The 22,757-nt window shown below is 43.6% G+C and overlaps 1 protein-coding gene across 1 annotated transcript in view; it reads left to right on the top strand.

Annotated features, from left to right (window-relative positions):
* LOC126473748 (alpha-amylase 1-like) overlaps positions 1-14,048 on the top strand; it is an 82,323-nt gene extending 68,275 nt beyond the window's left edge. The window contains exons 8-11 of the mRNA XM_050100998.1: positions 6,376-6,592; positions 6,859-6,974; positions 8,888-9,043; positions 13,803-14,048. Coding sequence (XP_049956955.1) covers positions 6,376-6,592; positions 6,859-6,974; positions 8,888-9,043; positions 13,803-13,943 — 630 coding nt within the window. The 3' untranslated portion in view covers positions 13,944-14,048. The remainder of the gene's footprint in view (positions 1-6,375; positions 6,593-6,858; positions 6,975-8,887; positions 9,044-13,802) is intronic.
* The last annotated feature ends 8,709 nt before the right edge of the window (positions 14,049-22,757 follow it).

Raw genomic sequence — 22,757 nt, 5'->3', positions numbered from 1 at the left:
CACACGTTGGTCAACATAAAGTACTTGGTCCTCTCACGTTTTTTGTTCAGTGACTCTCCTTTGAACTGCTAACTACATTTTTCTGTTTCATTCTAGAAAATAAAGGAAAAGATAGTTGATGGGCTAAAAAGAGCAGTTATACTAGAAAATACAACCATGTATAATTTAATCGTGTACCGTAAATATCACGAAGAGATTCGGACTGGACGGCGTTGAGCAACAGTTGCCTCTCCCTGGAATAGACGCTACATGGAATACATTTTGCGTTTGTTGTTCAGTTCGCTACGGCTTTGCATCGATCGATATCGAGAAACAGAAACAGGAATCGCGTTACTGCCGCAAGAATAAAGATTCTAGTCAGTGTGTTGTCCCATGTTCCGAATCGTGTAATGAAAATATAATATTATTGAAATGTGTACCTTTTACTTAATTGTAAAGTTATGTTTGTCTCAACAGATCAATAAACAGGCCACGGAGTGGTGAGAATTAAGCAAAAGCTAATGGTGTGATTTCAGCATAGCGGGGGGCGGGCGGAAGGGACCCGCGAATCTGAAGTCTACCATGAGCTAGATTGACCTCTGGTAACAGCAGATTTCATTGCGGGCTTGTTTAGCTAGGACGAGACCTTCACAGTTACGCCTTTCCCATTCCTGTGGCAATGAGGAGTCAGGCGTCACGGAATTACAAAAACGCGAGTTACAAGATGTGTGAAACAACGTACTGATTCCTTCCTCGTGTATAACTCGAACTGATCAGGATTGTAAAAATAAGAAAAAATTGAATTTCAAGCATATTGTTAGCGACAATCGTTGTCACTGTGCATGATTGACGAATGGAACGGGATAGGCGGGAAATGAGTGTGGTAGAAGAAGTAGCTTCATCCGGAAATGTTTACTGTTCAAACTCCAAGAACGTGAGTTACAAGATGTGTGAAACAACGTACTGATTCCTTCCTCATGCATAACTCGATCTGAACAGCATTGTAAAAATAAGAAAAATTGGACGTCAAGCATATTGTTAGCGACAACCGTTGTCACCGCACATCATTAACGAATGGAACGGGGTAAGCGGGAAATGGGTGTGGTAGATGAAGTATCCTCATCCACGCGCATCAAGATATCTTGTGGACGCTATACGTAAACGGAGATGTAGATGTTGATATCAATGCACATGTAGATGTAGATGTAGGTGTATCTGCAGAGGTAGATGTCCTGGGTTCTTAGATAAGTTCGTAGCGCTTTTCCATAAGTGCACATAACAGAGACTTTTGTCATCAATAATATATTCTCCTTCACAATTTAAACACTTTACCAACGCTGCGGTAACTTTCCGATTCCGCGGCTGCAGATATCACGTGGTTTTGAATCGACGAACTCGCCGAGACATGTTCGGAACGCATTTTCATCCGGAAAGGAAGTTCCTTGAAGGTTGTTCGATAGAGATGGGAAACGGTTAAAATCTGAAAGCGCAAGATCAGGTGAATAAGATGGGTGCGGAATAACTTCCAAAACGAACTCGTGTATAGTGTTTTTTGTCAGTGTATCTGAATGAGGGCGGGCGTTATCGTGGAGTGCCATCACTAACGCAGTCTTCCTGTTCGCTGTTCTCGGACTGCGCCTGCAAGACGCCTCAATTGTTGACAATAAATGTCAGGACTGGTGGTAACACCTCGGTGAAGCAATTCATAGTACACCATACCGTGACTTTTCCACCAGATGCATAACATCATCTTTTGTGGATGCGCGCAGGTCTTTTTTAGGGAGAGATACTGCTTTGTTCGGGCGAAACAACTCCTTTCTTTTCCTAATGTTAACATGGAGACACCGTTTCTCGTCAGTAGTAACGATACCGCATTGGAGTGGTCGGCGTTGTTCGTGAGCTGATTGATGATGACTAAGCAGAGACGCACACAGGCCATCCGCTGATTTTTGTGATTTTGGCTTAGAGCATTCGGTAGCCGTACACCAGATTCTTGAACCTTCCCCACTACATGTAAATGTCGAACGATGATGGCATGATCACCGCTCGTCACAACTGCCAGATATACAGTTCACTGATGTGGATTATTGCGGATAAATACAGGGCTATTACAAATGATTGAAGCGATTTCATAAATTCACTGTAGCTCCATTCATTGACATATGGTCACGACACACTACAGATACGTAGAAAAACTCAAAGTTTTGTTCGTCTGAAGCCGCACTTCAGGTTTCTGCCGCCAGAGCGCTCGAGAGCGCAGTGAGACAAAATGGCGACAGGAGCCGAGAAAGCGTATGTCGTGCTTGAAATGCACTCACATCAGTCAGTCATAACAGTGCAACGACACTTCAGGACGAAGTTCAACAAAGATCCACCAACTGCTAACTCCATTCGGCGATGGTATGCGCAGTTTAAAGCTTCTGGATCCCTCTGAAAGGGGAAATCAACGGGTCGGCCTGCAGTGAACGAAGAAACGGTTGAACGCGTGCGGGCAAGTTTCACGCGTAGCCCGCGGAAGTCGACGAATAAAGCAAGCAGGGAGCTAAACGTACCACAGCCGACGGTTTGGAAAATCTTACGGAAAAGGCTAAAGCAGAAGCCTTACCGTTTACAATTGCTACAAGCCCTGACACCCGATGACAAAGTCAAACGCTTTGAATTTTCGGCGCGGTTGCAACACCTCATGGAAGAGGATGCGTTCAGTGCGAAACTTGTTTTCAGTGACGAAGCAACATTTTTTCTTAGTGGTGAAGTGAACAGACACAATGTGCGAATCTGGCCGGTAGAGAATCCTCACGCATTCGTGCAGCAAATTCGCAATTCACCAAAAGTAAACGTGTTTCGTGCAATCTCACGGTTTAAAGTTTACGGCCCCTTTTTCTTCTGCGAAAAAAACGTTACAGGACACGTGTATCTGTACATGCTGGAAAATTGGCTCATGCCGCAACTGGAGACCGACAGCGCCGACTTCATCTTTCAACAGCATGGTCCTCCACCGCACTTCCATCATGATGTTCGGCATTTCTTAAACAGGAGATTGGAAAACCGATGGGTCGGTCGTGGTGGAGATCATGATCAGCAATTCATATCATGGCCTCCACGCTCTCCCGACTTAACCCCATGCGATTTCTTTCTGTGGGGTTATGTGAAAGATTCAGTGTTTAAACCTCCTCTACCAAGGAACGTGCCAGAACTGCGAGCTCGCATCAACGATGCTTTCGAACCCATTGATGGGGACATGCTGCGCCGAGTGTGAGAGGAACTTGATTATCGGCTTGATGTCTGCCGAATCACTAAAGGGGCACATATCGAACATTTGTGAATGCCTAAAAAAACTTTATGAGTTTTTGTATGTGTGTGCAAAGCATTGTGAAAATATCTCAAATCATAAAGTTATTGTAGAGCTGTGAAATCGCTTCAATCATTTGTAATAACCCTGTACATTTAAGCGATGTTCATCAAGCCTCGAATGTCTTCCTGAACGTGGGGAGTAATTAACGTCGAAACGATTCTCCTTAAAACGAGGAACTACTTTCTTCCCAAGCTCTGCACAAAGGCGTTATTGCCATACATGTGCAAATATTTGTGGCTGCCTTTGTTGCTATCACCCTTCTAATGAACTCATACGGAAGAATACGTTAGAAACGTTCCGATGTCTCCATTTGGCACTCCATTCTCTAGCATCCACAGCTCCACTCTCTATCTCCAAATCATAAAACAATATGTATAAGTAGGCTGTTTAGGTTTTTAGGTTTTTATGTTGGTAACGCCACGTAGCGCTCTGTATGAAAATCACTGACTGTGCTGTGTACAGTCTGTGGCTGGTTGTACTCATTCTTGAAATATTCACTAGTGTAGTGTTGGGCAGATTAGATTAGATTAGTACTTGTTCCATAGATCATGAATACGACACTTCGTAATGATATGGAACGTGTCAGGTTAATAAAAGGTGTGTATCCAAAATATTACATTACACAAAATAGTACATGACACATAATAATTTTTTTTTTTGGAGATGGGGAAATTATCCACTTACTATATCCAGCAGATATACACAGCATATGGATGTGAACAGCACGTAGCGTTGGGCAGTTGGAGGTGAGCCGCCAGCGGTGATGGATGTGGAGAGAGAGATGGCGGAGTTTTGAGAGGTTACTATAAGCGGACGATCTGGACGTGTGTCCGCCAGAAAAAGGAAATTTGTAAAGATGGATGTCACGAATTGATAGATGTATATATGATGACTTTTTAACATTATTAAGGTAAATACATTGTTTGTTCTCTATCAAAATCTTTCATTTGCTAACTATGCCTACCAGTAGTTAGTGCCTTCAGTAGTTTGAATCTTTTATTTAGCTGTCAGTATTGGCCATCACTGTATTGCAGTAGTGCGAGTAACGTAGATGTTTGTGAGGTAAGTGATTCATGAAAGGTATAGGTTATTGTGTTACTTAGGGCCATTCTTTTGTAGGAATTATTGAAAGTCAGATTGCGTTGCACAAAAAATAATGTGTGTCAGTTTAGTGGTGATCAGAATAAGTAAAGAGAAAACTGTTTGAGTACGTTGAGTTTTGCTCAGCTGTTTGAGTATCAAATAACGTAGAAGTTTACCAGCACAGTCATTCATAATTTTTCAAAGGGGACGTTTCAATGCAAACTTATTGTCAATGTCAATGAAATTCACAAACAGCCGTGTAGCTTAAGATTTTACTTTATTTTATTTTGAAGGCTACCAGTTTCAGCATTTCATTATGCCCCGTCTCGAAATAAACGTAAATGTTATATAGAGCCATAAATCTCTGGATGTCGTGAATTCATTCGTTACAATAGTGCTTAGTTTTTGCGTAATTCTCACCACTGCATGGCCTGTTTATTGATCTGTTGAGACAAACACAACCTCACAGTTCAGTAAAAGGTACACATTTAAGTAATCATATTTTTTCATTAGACGATTCGGAACGTGGGACAACACACTGACTAGAAACTTTATTCTTGCGGCTGTAACGTGATTCCTGTTTCTGTGTTTCGTTAGCGATAGATGCAAAGCCGTAGCGAACGGAACAACAAACGCAAAATGTATTCTATGTAGCGTCTACTCCAGGGAGAGGTAACTGTTGATCAACACCGTCCAGTCCGAATCTCTTCGATATAAGTACAGTACACGATTTGTACATGGTTTTATTTCCTACTATAACTGCTCTTTTTAGTCCATCAACTATATGACTCTATATGACTCCATACGACATTTTAGTTTAATTGGAGAGATGCGTATGCGGCCTGAAGATGGCATAATGAAATGCTGAAACTGGTAGCCTTCAAAACAAAATAAAATAGCATTTTAAGCTACACAGCTGTTGGTGAATTTAATTGACATTGACAGTTACGTAACCAGCCGATGTCCCCCGTCCATGGCGGAGACTATATGTAAGCCCGCATCTCGTGGTCGTGCGGTAGCGTTCTCGCTTCCCACGCCCGGGTTCCCGGGTTCGATTCCCGGCGGGGTCAGGGATTTTCTCTGCCTCGTGATGGCTGGGTGTTGTGTGCTGTCCTTAGGTTAGTTAGGTTTAAGTAGTTCTAAGTTCTAGGGGACTTATGGCCACAGCAGTTGAGTCCCATAGTGCTCAGAGCCAGCCAGACTATATGTAAACTTAGATAGCAACAGTGAACTACAAATAAAAAATGTCAATCCACAAAAAAAAAACATAGCAACCGGAATTCTATTCTATCGCTTGAGCCTTGTCACGCAGTTACGCAGGATCAGCCATCGTTAATCGCATTTGGCATGTTAATGTTTAAGGGGTGGCCAGATGCCCTTGCTGCCGCCACCCCGTACCCCCCGGGACGGAATTAGTGTACCCCCAACTGTCTGCGTCGTGTGTAATCCATGGAATAGCGCGAAAGTGTTCAGATGTCTGCGAGCCGTGTAACTGAGGCGGAACATGGGGACCAGCCCAGTATTCGCCTAGCGGGATGTGGAAAACGGCCTAAAAACCACATCCAGGCTGGCCGGCACATCGGCCCTCGTCGTTAACGCTCTCTGCTACCCTGGCGGGTCCATAGCAACCGGAATACCAACATGCAAAATAAAAACACTACTAACTTATGCATCAACCTAATATTTGTAGACGAGTACGATTCCTGGCGGGGTCAGAGATTTTCCCTGCCTCGAGATGACTGGGTGTTGCTGTGTCGTCTTCATCATCATCATCATTCACCCCCATTACGGTCGCAGGAAGGCAATGGCAAACCACCTCCGCTAGGACCTTGCCTAGTCGGCGGTGCGAGTCTCCCGCATCGTGCCTTACTCTCCTCGGAGTATGGGACCTCATCATCATCATCATCATCATCATCATCATCATCATCATCATCGTCATGTAAATGTCTGGTTCTTTATAGATGGCGGTCGCCTTTATGCTGGCGTGGCCCTTCGGCGCACCTCGTCTCATGTCCAGCTTTGCCTTCACGGACACCGAAGCTGGACCACCCATGGACGAAAACCAGAACACCATCTCGCCCACTTTCAACGAGGACGGCTCGTGTGACGAAAACTGGGTGTGCGAGCACCGCTGGCGACCCATCTACAATATGCTCACCTTCAGGATCGCCACCGAGGGTTAGTTCTCTTTTATGTGTGAAACTATCACATTAAAGTAACTTACTCCCGCCTTGCAGTACTCATGTTCGCGTCTTGGATGTCAGACACTCTTCTAGTTCTTCCGGCTGTTTTTAGCTACAAACACTGCAAAACGATTTACAACTCGTCGTACTAGTAATTCTTACTAAGGATCTTCTGCTTTTATTTATGAGCTGTCACTGGCGGAGCCCTACGTTGTGCTGTACGAGAGACTGAGCAGAGCGCTACGGCCTTTGGTGTTTCAGGAACGAACGCCACCAACTGGTGGGACAACGACAACAACCAGATAGCTTTCTGCCGCGAAGACAAGGGATTCATCGTCATCAACGACGACAACGTGGACCTTCAGGAGACGCTGACGGTTAGTAACTCATCCTTGATGCATGGTCGGCGCGTTGAAAAGGAATTGTCGCATCACCATCCCTCACAAAATTTCAGGACTATTATGTGTGGCTCTGACTATGAACTACGTGACAATGAATTCAATGAACGTTGTGGTTCGTACTTGTGTGTACTCATCTGTTTAAAACACAATCTTTGGTGCTTTAGATCGGAGTAACAAATGAAAGTCTCTCATGGGATAATGAACGCAGATATCACAAGCACATGTCGTTACCCTTTTGTATATATGGGTCCACAACCGCTACAAATTTCTTCAGGGAAATCATTCTCTTGATTAGTCTCTTCCGTTTTTGAAATAATAAATACTTTATTTCTCAACTTTTTGGTATTAGCAATGTAACACCCTTAGGCATATTCAAGCTACGAAGTCCTCTAGGGGGCGAAATTCTCTAATAGCGAAAGACCACTAAATAAAGTATTTATTTCAAAAGTTAATTAGAACAGGCTCAGGAAACAAATATTCCAGTAGTTCTGGAAAAAGAAATAGACAATAGCATCTATTACAGAAATAAGGAAAGATCTAGAAAGAAAGAGTATAAACGAATCGGAAACGCTAGACATAAACATTTTTAAGAATGAAATATTAAATTTGGAAGGCTTTCAGGACAGAAGAAATAAGAAATCTGGAACAACATAGGCAGAAGAGAGGAAAAGACAACATGAGGAAAATATCAAGAAGCACTGGAAAAATAGAAAACAGCTAGGAAAGAGGAAGAATTGAGATTGTTAGATGATCCTAGCTGATTAATAAGAAAATAAAACACTCTACGCAGGACAATTACTGCCCTGAAAAGACATGTTGTGCTCCTCGAATCGAAGACTGGCGTGATACACCACTCCAAGCTGCTATAAGCTGTACAAGTCTCTTAATCTCTTCGTAAGTAAAACAACCTACATCCCGCTGAATCTGCCGACAGTAGTCGAGGCATGGTCCCCCTCTACAATATTTTCCCTGATCCACCATTCCCTCCATCACAAATTAACGGATACTTCATATTCCAGGATGTGTCTTATCACTCTACCCCTTCTTTTAGTTAAACTCTCAAGTAAGACACTTTTTTTTCTATTTTCATACAGTATTTCCTCAGTAATTCCTTGATCTACTCAGTAATCTTCAGTATTCTTTTGTAACACTATATTTCAAATAGTTCAATTCAGTGGTGTTTTCTGTTTGATTTATAGTCCACGTTTCACTACGAGCCAAATATTTTCAAAAAGAGATTTCTTAACATTTAAATTTATATTCGACGTCCAGAAAGTTCTCTTTTTCAGGAACGCTTTTCTTATTGATGCCATTCTACATCTTACATCCTCTTTGCACCTGGCGTCGTTATTTTGCTGCAACTACGTTCAGCATCGTATTTATTACGATAATTCGTTCAAGTTATCATCGTGAAAATATCTCTTGCGAAGAACAGTAGCCAACACACGCCGTTAACGGAATGCTTCATAAATGTAAAACCAATCAGTCAGCCGATAGTTTGCATCTACTTATTTCCCGATATTAATTTTGTGGTGTTGATGACAACATTACCTGGAATATATCACTGGTTCTGTTACAGCGTTGCTTTAAAGTATGGATAAATTCTTCCAGTGAAATTCATAGTATTTTTATCTCGCAGTTTGTGCCCTCTAAGGAAGATGATAAGATTTTTCTGTTAACTTCCAAAACACGTCACATCTCTGCATTCGTGGTGCCATGCGTTAAATCGGTTTGCATTGTGAATCACTATGCCTATTCCACTGAGCTCTCTTCTACGTGGGAGCTGTTCCCAGTGTTGGGCTTTGAGACTGAAATAATAAGCAAACAACTTGGTTATACGAAAACTGTACAATTTTTCTTGAAGCGTGTCCGTCTTTGCTAATTTTCAGACGTGCCTGCCTGCTGGAGACTACTGTGATGTCATCTCTGGTGAGCCGACGGACACGGGCTGCTCGGGCAAAACCGTCACCGTCAACAGCGACGGCACGGCCACCTTCGAGATCCTCACCACGGACGAGGAGGGCACCATTGCCATCCACGTGAACGTAAGTGCGACGTGCTGCCCGGTAGACCGTCTCCGGTATCTGAGTGGTCAGCGCAACAGAATGTCAATCCTAAGGGCCCGGGTTCGATTCCCGGCTGGGTCAGAGAATTTCTCCGCTCAGGGACTGGGTGTTGGGTTGTTCTAATCATAATCATTTCATCCCCATCGACGCGCAAGTCTCCAAAGTGGCGAACGGTCTACCCGATGGGAGGCCCTAGTCACGCGACATTTATTTACTGCCCCGTAGACCCTTCAGTCCTATACACCGAGCTTGGCGCAACGGTTAGCACACTGGACTTGCATTCGGTAGCATTTTGGTTCAAACCTGGATCCGAGCGTCAATATTTAGATTTTCGGTGATTTCCCTAAATCACTCCATGCTAATGCCGGCATAGCTCCTTTGGAAGGGCGCAGCCTTACGCTCCGTCTCTAATGGCCCACATGTCGACGAAACATTCAGCCTTTATCTCTCTTTGTCTTCCTTCAGTTATACACGCTCGCCGCAGTAAGTCACTTTGTCTAGGACGTTGGATTCATTTGTTACTGAATCAGTAGGTTCTTTCTCAGTGAGTAGTTCCTACTCGGTCCGTTTCACGGCGCGTTTCATTATTTTCATTTACTGTTTAATAAGCTGTTGTCATAAATTTTTAATCATCACCTGAAAAATATCAAGCTGCGACCCCGAAAACTGATGATCGCGAGAGACTTTCTATACATGTACATATTCACCCTACCTAGTGAGTCGTTGCTCACAATGATGTATGACTTGCCGGAGACTTTTTGGTTGTAGAAGCCTGCGTTTCGGCTGCTACGGAAAGGTTTCATCTTCGGAAATCACCTCGTCGTCACTCTAGAAACGCATACCACTCTGTAGCATCTTCATCCGAGAGTAGAGGAATATATCATTCGGTGTCACGCCAGGAGAATACGAGGGATGAGGCAAATTTTAATTGACCAAAGAAGCGGCGTGAGCCGGCCGCCTTGTCCTAACATGTTTGTGTTTCACTTTTTGTGGTGAATCCACACGTTTACACCGCTTGCTTTGCTGAAACGTCTCTGGATCACAGGGCTGCATCCAGCAGTCGTTGACCGTGATTAGGCGGCTCAAGAGGCCACCTGGATTAGCTTGACACACCTAGGATAATCCGGCTGATGCCTCTCGGTTTGATGGTGCTTCTGAGTGGATGTGGCCAGTCACGGAGCCCATCCGGTTGACTTCGTGTTCAGTATGTTGAAAAGTATACCCTGACTGATTTACGCTTTTTCCGCTACCGCCTCCATTGTGATACGCCTGTCTTCGGTCAATAGGATCCATAATTGTCTGGCGATTCCCGTCTATTCAAAGAGAGATCGTCTGCCACTTCGTTCCTTGTCATTCATACTTGTCTGATCTCACTGGAAGCATCTGCGCGACCTATCCACTGTGCCTTAAGATTGTCCATCGATACTGTGCATTACCACATTTGCAGATTTGATCTCAAATGCAGAAAACGAATGGTCCTCCACTTTATCAGTGGGTCGCGCTATTTTGTTTCGCTCTTGTAACGGCCACTTGTAGTATTGTAGCGTGGGGATTTTTGTATGTTTCTGGACTTCACATACGTGCCAAGAGAAATAGTAAATAAATTACGTACTTTTATTTTTTAGAGGTGGTAATTAAAATTTTATGATTTTTTCTGTTACGGTCTTGATTCTGAAGACATGTTTGATGCAGCTTTCTGGGTTCCTCTATCCTGTGCAAGCCTCTTCATCTTCGACTAAGTGCTACACACTACATACGTTTGGAGCTGCTTACTGTATTCGTCGGTTTGTTGCCGTCTGCAGTTTTACCCTCGCTTTTGCAATCTTTGCAAGACGGCAATTGAGAGATATATACCACATAAATTAATAAGTGATGGTACTGATCCCACATGGTACACAAAACGGGTCAGATTACTGTTTGCAGAAACAACGAAAAAAAGGGTGCCAAATTTAAAAGAACGAAAAATCCCCAAGATTTGCAAAGTTTTGCTGAAGTTCGAAATATAGCGTGTACTTCTATGCGAGATGCTTTTAATAATTTCCAAAACGAAACTCTGTCTCGGAATCTGGCAGAAAACCCAAAGAGATTCTGGTCATACATGAAGCACACCAGTGGCAAGACCAATCAATTCCTCCACTGTGCGATAACAACGGTGGAGTCACTGATGACAGTGCCACTGAAGCAGAGTTATTAAACACGGTTTTCCGAAACTCCTCCAAAGAAGACGAAGCAAACATTCCTGAATTACAATCAAGAACAACTGTCAAGATGGGAAACATAGAGGTCGATATTCTGGGTGTAACAAAGCAGCTAAAATCGTTTAATAAAGCTAAGGTCTCGGGTCGAGATTGTATACCAGTCAGGTTCCTTTCAGAGTATGCTGATACAATAGCTCCGTATTTAGCTATTACATACAACCGCTTACTCACAGAAAGATCCGTACTTAAAGACTGGAAAATTGGTCAAGTCACACCAATATCCAAAAAGGAAAAAGGAGTAATCCGCTGAATTACAGGCCCATATCACCTAACGTCGATTTGCAGTAGGGTTTTGGAACATATACTGTGTTCGAACATTATGAATTACCTCAAAAAAAACGATTTATTAACACACAGTCAGCACGGATTCAAAAAATATCGTTCTTGCGAAACGCAAGTAGCTCTTTATACTCATGAAGTAATGAGTGCTATCGACAGCGGATGTCAAATTGATTCCATATTTTTAGATTTCCAGAAGGCTTTCGACACCGTTCCTCACAAGCGTCTTCTAACCCAACTGCGTGCCTACGGAGTATCGACTCAGTTGTGCGACTGGATTCGTCATTTCCTGTCAGAAAGGTCACAGTTCGTAATAGACGGAAAGTCATCGAGTGAAAAAGAAGTAATATCCGGCGTTTGCCAAGGAAGTGTTATAGGCCCTCTATTGTTCCTGATCTATATTAACGACATACGAGACAATCTGAGTAGCCGTCTTAGAATGTTTGCAGATGACGCTGTCTTTTACCGTCTTGTAAAGTCATCAGATGATCAAAACGACTTGCAAAATGATTTAGATAAGATATGTGTATGGTGCGAAAAGTGGCAGTTGACAATGAATAAGGAAATGTGTGAAGTTATTCACATGAGTGATAAAAGAAATCAGCTAAATTAATTACACGATAAGTCAAACAAATCTGAAGGCTGTAAATTCTGCTAAATACTTAGGGATTACAGTTAGGAATAACCTAAATTGGAAGGATCACATAGTTAATGTTGTGGGTAGAGCAAACCAAAGACTGCGATTCAATGGCAGAACACTTAGAAGGTGCAACAGACTGCTTACACCACCCTTGTCCGCCCTATTCTGGAGTATTGCTGTGTGGTGTGGGATCCGCATCAGGTGAGACTGACGGATGACATTGAAAAAGTTTGAAGAAGGAAGCTCGTTTTGTATTATCGCGAAACAGGCGAGATAGTTCCGTAGACATAATACATAAATTGGAGTGGCATTCATTATAACAAAGGCGTTTTTCGTTACAACGGGATCTTCTCATGAAATTTCAGTCACCAGTTTTCTCCTCCGATTGCGAAAACGTTCTGTTGGCACCCACCTACATAGGGAGAAATGATCATCACCATAAAGTAAAAGAAATCAGGGCTCGTACAGAAAAATTTAAGTGCTCGTTTTTCCCTCGCGCCGTTCAAGAGTAGAACAGTAGAGAGACAGCTTGAAGTTGGTTCATTGAACTCTCTGCCAGGCACTTTATTGTGAATAGCAGAGTAATTACGTAGATGTAGATGTAGACTGTCCATTCCTCCACACCTCAAGGCGTCTCCTATTAACCGATTCGTTCCATTAGTCAAATTATTCCACAAATTTTTTTTTCAATTCTATTTACTACCTACTCATTAGTTACTCTAACTGTCCATATAAAATTCTCTAGCACCATGTTTGTAAAGCTTCTACTGTCTAACTCTTACACTTACATTTGCCTCCAGAAATGATCTTCGTGCTATAGTTAGTCTGAATTTTACATCCTTTCCCTTTCGACCACCTAGTAAAATTCATGTATTGCTTTTAGTGCCTGATTTCCTAATCTCAGTCCCTGGACATCGACTGATTTAACACGACTGCATTCAATTACCCTTGTTTTATTTTGGTGGACGTGCTTCTTATAGCGTCATTTCAACTCACTATTCATTCCATTCCACTGCCGTCGCAAGTCCTTTGCAACCCGTGACAGAATTAAATTATCGACGGAAAACCTGACAGTTTTTACTTCCTCTCCCTGAACTGCAATTCGCTTTCCGAATTCCTTTTTGGCTTCGTTTACTGCTTGCTCGGTGGACAGATTGTATAAAATGCGGGTAAGCTACAGCCCTGTCTCTATCCCATCTCAAGCACTGCTTGTCTTTCATGTCATATGACTCTTGTAATTACTGTCTGACTTCTGTACAAGTTGCAAATAACCTTCTACTCTCAATACTTTATCCTTGCTGACTTCGGAATTTTAACGAATGTATTCCAGTATAATTTATGAAATGCTTTCTCAACTGTAAGCGTAGATATCTTTTGAGTACTACCTGTATATCAATGCCCCCAACAACACACTGTATTTCCACGCCATGTCCTTAGATATTCACTTTTCAGATCCCACAAGAACAGCTCCTCCCGCCATCTCCTAATAGCATACCTGACTGACTGAGCATTAAGTTCATCTCTGGCCAGTGACTGACACAGACCTGTCTCCTTGTTACAGGCTATGTCTGGATCCGGCGGCCTGACTACAGCTGCGCCCACTGGATCCACCAGCGACAGCGGCCACACGACGGACCCCTGCGGCTGCGAGTCGACCACCGAGGTCACCACCACGACCACCACGGAGAACCCGTGCCGCTAACCAGACACCCCTGTGTTGCTCCACCTTGCATAAACCATTGATCACTGTGAACTGTATCATTTACTAGTCTGTGCACAATAAAGTCTAGTTTTTACTGCATTGAAATGCGAAGTGAAAAACTGTTTCCATGAGCTTGGTATTCATGACACTTTGCCATATGTATTGACTCCTTCTACAACTTTTTATGATACTGCTTCTTCGACAGACTAGGAAAACTCAGTTGTACTGTAACGTCGCAGCTATTTACATGGCTGCATAGCTTTGCAGTAAGTTTTATTCCGTTAGGTAAAGGTGTATTGGAGGCTGGGAATGAAGTCACCAGCCCTGGCCATTGTGTAGTAGGCTGCTGGCGTCATAATCCTGTCTGTCGCAGTGTGTGCACCGTGAGAACTGTTCTGTGTGGAGCGTACTAAGGCCGGTATTACACTATCAAATTTCTTTGTCCAATATGTTTGTCAAATAAATTTGATGGTGTAATAGGGAACTTTGTCAAATGTCGTCAAATATTTGATCAAATCTAGGGCCTCGCTGTAGAATTGATCAAAGAAGTTGCTTGTCTTCAGTTCAATGCAATGTGAAATGTTACCACGTGGAGCCCTAGCATTGCTGCAGCGTTCTGTCATCTGCAGTGTTTTTATAAACATTGCCGGTAAATACAGGGTTATTACAAGTGATTGAAGCGATTTCACAGCTCTACAATAACTTTATTATTTGAGATATTTTCACAATGCTTTGCACACACATACAAAAACTCAAAAAGTTTTTTTAGGCATTCACAAATGTTCGATATGTGCCCCTTTAGTGATTCGGCAGACATCAAGCCGATAATCAAGTTCCTCCCACACTCGGCGCAGCATGTCCCCATCAATCATTTCGAAAGCATTGTTGATGCGAGCTCGCAGTTCTGGCACGTTTCTTGGTAGAGGAGGTTTAAACACTGAATCTTTCACATCACTATGCGTGAAACTTGCCCGCACGCTTTCAACCGTTTCTTCGCTCACTGCAGGCCGACCCGTTGATTTCCCCTTACAGAGGCATCCAGAAGCTTTAAACTGAGCATGCCATCGCCGAATGGAGTTAGCAGTTGGTGGATCTTTGTTGAACTTCGTCCTGAAGTGTCGTTGCACTGTTATGACTGACTGATGTGAGTGCATTTCAAGCACGACATACGCTTTCTCGGCTCCTGTCGCCATTTTGTCTCACTGCGCTCTCGAGCGCTGTGGCGGCAGAAACCTGAAGTGCGGCTTCAGCCGAACAAAACTTTATGAGTTTTTCTACGTATCTGTAGTGTGTCGTGACCATATGTCAATGAATGGAGCTACAGTGAATTTATGAAATCGCTTCAATCATTTGTAATAGCCCTGTACAATTGGTTATACCGACAACTACAAAATTATTAGAGATAAAGCTGATGAGGCACTTTACAACGTGAGGCACCCTGAATACAAAAACAGATTAAAAAGATTGGAGATGTAACCTAACCTAACCCTCTCCTGTAGGAAGGAATCGGAGTGTTACAGTGAGCCTGTCTTCTGAAGATGTAGCAGTTCTTAAGTGAATATTGTGCTTTGTGATATGAGGATACACTTCACTGAGCACATACAGAAATGTATGCTCATCCATTCTTAAGTAACTGATGTCCTCCACTATAAGCACACGTAACAAGTTTTGTTGAATGCTTTTATCGTGTCGTCATAAAACCCACGGCTTCACCCAGATACCTTTCCTTTTTTCTCCCGCTTCTCTTCCGCATGTGCACACAGTGTAATTCTGGTACATGCAACTGCTGCGGTTAATAACAACTTTGACGAAAAATATGATGACAGTGTAATGCCCCTTCTAGCGCTACGTCAAAGATCTTTGTCAAATATATTTGACAGAACATTTGATCACGTCTTTGACAAAGAAATTTGGTAGTGTAATACCGGCCCAAGATTATTTATTCATCTCACCTAAGAAACTATAATAAATATGATCTGTTTGTTTTCAAATTTGGTATAGGAACTTTTATAATTTAGAAGAATAGTGTGTAAAATTTTCATGCAGATAACTTTAATATTTTTGAAAATATAAAAAAAACTATTAAAAACTACTTTTAGTAAAGTAAATTTAGATAGGAATCAGGACAGTTTAAGTTTCTTTGTCATTTGAAAATACTAACAGCACTCTCAGTGCGCAGAAGTTATTTTTAAAGAATTTTAATTCTAAACTTTTAATAATTTTGCTTTCGTAATGAAAATAATAGTTTAAAAGTTGATATTTATATTTTGTGTTAGGATGGGAGTAGATGAGAGTGAATGTGAGTGTGTATGTGGGTACATATGTCAAATTTTCAATTTTATAATGTATTACACTATCCGTAACTAGCAAGTGTTACGTATCGAGGATGTCCTGAAAACGGTGAATCCACCTAACTGGTGGATGAGGTTTGTCTAACAGCATTTGCTTTTGTAATAAGGCAGCCAGAAAAATAGTAAGGGAATACTTAGTTCTAAAGTATATTTCAAACATAGTTTTCTTTTCACTTTCGTTTGGTTTGGTTTTGTGCAACATTTTGTGAAATTTTGCAATATGAAATGACGTAGATGCATCTGCGAATGCTGATTGGAGTAAAGCAGGTTGCGTTCGAAATTGATCATGAAAGGTTAATCTGATTGGATGATCATTTTGATCAACCAATGAGAGAGAAGTCTTTCCCGCGAAATTGAATGAGTTATATGCCCTGTGACCGATGGCGTTCAGTCAGTCCGAGGAAATTATCTGTAAGATGAAGAAATGACGGTTAAATCGCGCTCGGTTTATATCGCCGTGCTAGCAGAGGCAATTACGGACATTTCGGTGAAGTTTTGAGAGGTTTTGGAATGTTGGTTGCAGAATAAACCGTGTGTGAAGCTATCGGCCTTTGTGAATATTCTGCGTGGCGTGTTCCGTATGAATGCACAGAACATTTTGGCGTGAGTCTTCTTTCGAAGAATCCACTGAAAAGGACCGAATGTGAACTCGTTTTGTAACAGTGTGTTGGCTGTGTGAATCTCGTAATATTTCGGGCTGAACTTGGGACATTTCTGGCTGTCTTACGTGTGATATAAGCTGCACGAACTAGTAGTAGATGTACTACCAACGTAAATGTGGGCTTCGTGACATAATGAAAAGGACCATGATAAAACATCAGTATCTACAAAGAAACATTTTCAATGAAGGGAGGAAGCACCCAATTTGCCAGTTATTAATAGAGATTTACAGGTTTATTCTTGTTACTGGAGTTACGCGGAATTTGTAATCGTAACTATGGACGGTGGTTTTCTTCAACGATGCTTTTCTCGTCGTCCACATAGTACCTACGAATGCAGAGCAAATGGTGGTGAATGGACACCATACTGAGTTGGGCGGACATTACATAAATCGCAAAACGAGTCCCGCCAACCCCACCCCGCCGCAGTGTAATGCTCAATGCTACTATTAACTTTGACATTTTAGTAATGCAAGCAATTCAGAATAAGCAAACAAATTAAAATAAAACTTGAACAATTTAGAAAAGCAAAACTTTTAAAATAAAACTTTAAAAACACCAGTTTAATACTGATTTCATAAAATCTAATAATTGTAGGCCTGACTATCTTGAAATAGATGGGCTTCAGTAAAATCAGCCCCGTTTTGCAGTGATGTGACGGAAGTCATAGGACAGCTCCTAGGATCTTGTCGGACTTCTTTTTGCCCGGCATAGTGTAGTAGCCATGAGGCCTCTACAGCCGCCCGTAATTGTAAAAGTGTTGCCAATGCAGGATTTTGTGCACGAAGTGACCTCTCGATTATGTCCCACAGATATTCGATGCTGGGAGCAGGTGGCCAAATCATTCGCTCGAATTTTCTAGAATGTTTTTCAAACCAATCGCGAACAGCCGTGGCTCAGTGAAATGGCGCACTGTCATTCATAAAAATTCGGTCTCTTTAATGGCTGCAAATTGTCTCCATTTATCTGAACATAACCATTTCCAGTCAACGATCGGTTCAGCTGGACCGAAGGACCCAGTTCATTACATGTAAACACAGGCCACACCATTCTAGAGCCACCATCAGCGTCCACAGCGCTTTGTTCACAATCTTGGTGCAAGGTTTTGTGCGGTCTGATGGCGGGCGAACGCTGTCATTAGCTCTTAGCGACTGAAATCGGGAATCATTTAACCAGCCATGGTTTTCGAGTCGTCTATGGTACAGCCGACACGGTAACGAGACCAGGAGAGCTCTGCAGTCTATGTCGCGCTGTTAGCAAAGGCAATCATGTCGGTAGTCTGCTGCCATAGCCCATTAACGGCAAATTTCACCGCACTGTCCTAGCGGATACGTTCGCCGTACGTCCCACACCGACTTCTGTGGCTGTTTCACGCAGTACTGCTTGCTTGTTAGCACTGAGGTGCATTCCTTTAACAAACGGCTGTTTTGACTATTTTTAGCCCTCGCCAAGCCTTGTGTCCCACTTTCGCCTGGTCTCAGCCCGATAACCTGTTTCCGACTGCCTCATAGCACTCGTTTCCTCATTTATTTGATCCGCTCCGTTACATTGTTGGCCGAAGTACGTCCTCATTACGATTGCAGTGGGCATCGAATCATCGATGTTGGGAGGTGTATGAATGGAAACGTGTGCCTGCTCAGGTTGGTTAAGTTTCTTGCTACACCAGGTCGATGGACTTGTCCCAGACGCTGTCATCCATGTTACTCGAAACATGCACCGCACTTGGGATGTAGGCTGGTGGTGGGCAGTATTATACCATGAGAGGCACTGATCTGAGCCTCCGTGGTACCTGTGCTAGTAACCGAAGGTACCATGACAGCTGTGAACTTAACGAACATTAATACAGAGCACCCGCATACCTTCATTCTTGGTTTCTTCCCAGACAGGGATGGCATCTTCGAACGTGACAGCTGTCCATGTAAGGAGCCCAGAATCTTACTACCTTGGTTTGAAGAGCATGATAGTTAGTCTTGATATAAACATCACAAAAAGTTTTGCATCACCTCGGTTTGGAGATTTCCGGAATCTGTACAGAAAATTGCAATAGAGATCAACATAAACATCATTTACCCCATTTTTATTGCACATGAAAACCACACATTGCATGTTGTACCACCATACAGCGACACCTCCAGAAGTGGTGGTCCAGATTGCTCTATACATCGGTACCTCCAATATCCAGCAGCACGTTCTCTTGCATCGATGCATGCCTGTATTCGTTGTGGCACACTATCCGTAAGTTCATCAAAACACTGTTGGTCTAGATTGTCCCACACCTCAACGGCGATTCGACGTAGACCTCTCCAAGTGGTTGTTGGCTCACGTTGTCCATAAACAGCCCTTTCCAATCTATCCCAGGTATGTTCGATAGGGTTCATCTTTGGAGAACATGGTGGCCAAGCTAGCGAGCAGTGTCGTTATCCTGAAGGAAGTCATTCACAAGACGTGCACGATGGGGGCGCGAATTGTCGTCCATGAAGACGAATGCCTCGCCAATATACTGTCGCTATCGTTGGACTATCGGTCGGAGGATGGCAGTCACGTATCGTACAGTCGTTACGGCGCCTTCCTTGACCACCAGCGGCGTACGTCGGCCCCACATAATGCCACCCCAAAACAGCAGGAAGCCTCAACATCGCTGCACTCGCTGGAAAATGTGTCTAAGGCGTCCAGCCTGACCGGGTTGCCTCCAAACACGTCTCCGACGGTTGTCTGGTTGAAAACATATGCGACTCTCATGGGTGAAGACAACGTGATTACAATCCTGAGCGGTCCATTCGGCATGTTGTTGGGCCCATCTGTACTGCGCTGCAGGGTGTCGTGGTTGGAAAGACGGACCTCGCCATGGAAGTCGGAAGTGAAGCTGCGCATCATGCAGGCTATTGCGCACAGTTTGAGTCATAAGACGATGATCTGTGGCTGCACGAAAAGCATTATTCAGCATGGTGAGGTTGTTGTCAGGGTTTCTCCGAGGCATAATCCGTAGGTATCGGTCATCCACTGCAGTGGTAGCCCATGGGCGGCTTGAGAGAGGCATGTCATCGACAGTTCCTGTCTCTCTGTATCTCCTCCATGTCCGAACAACATCGCTTTGATTCACTGCGTGACACCTGGACACTTCCCTTGTTGAGAGCCCTTCCTGGTTCAAAGTAACAATGCGGATGCCATTGACCGTCCACGCATGGTTGAACTACAGGCAACACGAGCCGTGTACCTCCTCCCTGGTGGAATGACTGGAACTGATCGGGTGTCGGACCCCCTCCGTCTAATAGGCGCTGCTCATGAATGGTTGTTTACATCTTTGGGCGGGTTTAGTGACATCTCTGAACAGTCAAAGCGACTGTGTCGGTGATACAATATCCACAGTCAACGTCTGTCTTCAGAAGTTCTCGGAACCGGGGTGATGCAAAACCTTTTTTGATGTTTGTATTTTGGTACCCAAATCGCCTGATTTGTACCAAGTGGAACACATTCAGGATGCTGTTGGTGATCGGGTCCGTGTGCAAAACCCACCGGCCTATAATTTAACTGCATGATCTATACCTAGAAATGTGGTGCCAGATATCTCTGGAAACATACCAAGGTCTTGTGGAATGCATGCCACGTACACTCGCTACTGTGCTGCAATCTGTACGTGGACAGCGCGCTATTAAGCCATAAGTTATAACATTTTGCATCTTATACTCCTCAACCGAGTTTTTGAGTAACATGTGGGGAATAATACTACAGGATCACCGAGACGTTAGTGCCTAGAGGAAATTCTGGCATAATTGCTCCTTATGTTCTCTATCATAGATTTACAGTTATAAACAGTTGTAGCTCATGTGTAGACCATTATCACTAGAGGGAAAAAAATTATTTTGCTAACCCAATAGCAGATCTTGGTGAGAATTATTGAGAATTTATTGATCATAAATTAACTGTAAAATCACTTCGTCAGCGTCGGGAATATGAAGTCGCAAGTTAGAGGTAAGAAACAATACAGCATTAAAACCTCCAGCAGATGTCGAAGGCGGCGCCACAGCGAGGAAAACGCCATTCGCCACCCACAAAGCAACAGCGATGTTGCACGTCGGATTGCTTTGTAAAGTGCTAGAGGCTGCGAGACTGCTGTAGTGAGAGTATAAAACAGTTAGGGTGGCTGACAGGCGTAGCCGTCGGCAATAACAGGTTAGCTCCTGTACAGCAATGACGCGAATGAAATGCATCATGACAGTATCTTCCACTTCGACTTGTTTGTCTTCACAGGATATCCACAGCTGTTGTATAAATTATCCATGACTGATAACATACGCCAGCCGGTGTGGCCGAGCGGTTCTAGGCGCTTCAGTCTGGAACCGCGCCACCGCTACAGTCGCAGGTTCGAATCCTGCCTAGGGCATGGATGTGTGTGATGTCCTTAGGTTAGTCAGGTTTAAGTATTTCTTAGTTCTTGGGGACTGATGACCTCAGATGTTAAGTCCCATAGTGCTCAGAGACATTTGAACCATTTGATAACACACGCATACAGATGTATTAAATTTTATCCACACATGCAAAAGTTGATTTTGTGTGTGTGAGTGTGTGTGTGTGTGTGTTTTCCACAGTTCCTACTAAACCACTGGACCAATTTCTACCAAAATTGGTACACATGTCCCTAACTGTCAGGCAAAAACCGCTATGGGGGCAAGAACCACCTACCTACACTATGTGATCAAAAGTATCCGGACACCTGGCTGAAAATGACTTGCAAGTTCGTGGCGCCCTCCATCGGCAATGCTGGAATTAAGTATGGTGTTGGCCCACCCTTAGACCTGATGGCAGCTTCCACTCTCACAGGCATACGTTTCAATCAGGTGCTGCCCGTTCTTCACGGAGTGCCGCACTGAGGAGAGGTATCGATGTCGGTCGGTGAGGCCTGTCACGAAGTCGGCATTACAAGACATCCCAAAGCTGTTCTATTGGATTCAGGTCAGTATCCTGTGCAGGCCAGTCCATTACAGGGATGTTATTGTAGTGTAACCACTTCGCCACAGGCCGTGCATTATAAACAGTTACTCGATCATGCTGAAAGATGCAGTCGCCATCTCCGAATTGCTCTTCAACAGTGGGAAGCAAGAAGGTGCTTAAGACATCAATGTAGGTCCGTGCTGTGATAGTGCCACGGAAAACAACAAGGGGTGCAAGTCCCTCCATGATAAGCACGACCATACCATAACACCACCGCCACCGAATTTTACTGTCGGCAAATGACGTTCACCGGGCATTCGCCATACCCACACCCTGCCATCGGATCGCCACATTGTGTTCCGTGATTCGTCAGTCCACACAACGTCTTTCCACTGTTCAGTCGTCCAATATTTACGCTCCTTACACCAAGCGAGGCGTCGTTTGGCATTTACCGGCGTGATGTGCCGCTTATGAGCAGCCGCTCAACCATAATATCCATGTTTTCTCACCTCCCGCCTAACTGTCTTAGTACTTGCAGTGGATCCTGATGCAATTTGGAATTCCTGTGTGATGGTCTGGATAGATGCTGCCTATTGGACATTACAACACTCTTCAACTGTCGGCGGTCTCTGTCAGTCAACAAACGAGGTTCGTCTGTGCGCTTTTGTGCTGTACGTGTCCCTTCAGGTTTCCACTTCACTATCACATCGGAAACAGTGGATCTGTGGATGCTTGGGAGTGTGGAAATCTCGCGCATAGATGTATGACACAAGTGACACGCAGTGACCTGACCACGTTCGAAGTCCGTGAGTTCCGCGGAGTGTCCCATTCTGCTCTCTCGCGAGGTCTAATGACTCTTGTGGTCGCTGATATGG

The sequence above is a fragment of the Schistocerca serialis genome, chromosome 4, assembly GCF_023864345.2.
Source record: "Schistocerca serialis cubense isolate TAMUIC-IGC-003099 chromosome 4, iqSchSeri2.2, whole genome shotgun sequence".
In the NCBI taxonomy this organism is placed as follows: domain Eukaryota; kingdom Metazoa; phylum Arthropoda; class Insecta; order Orthoptera; family Acrididae; genus Schistocerca; species Schistocerca serialis.
This window is presented reverse-complemented; position numbering and strand designations above follow the sequence as displayed.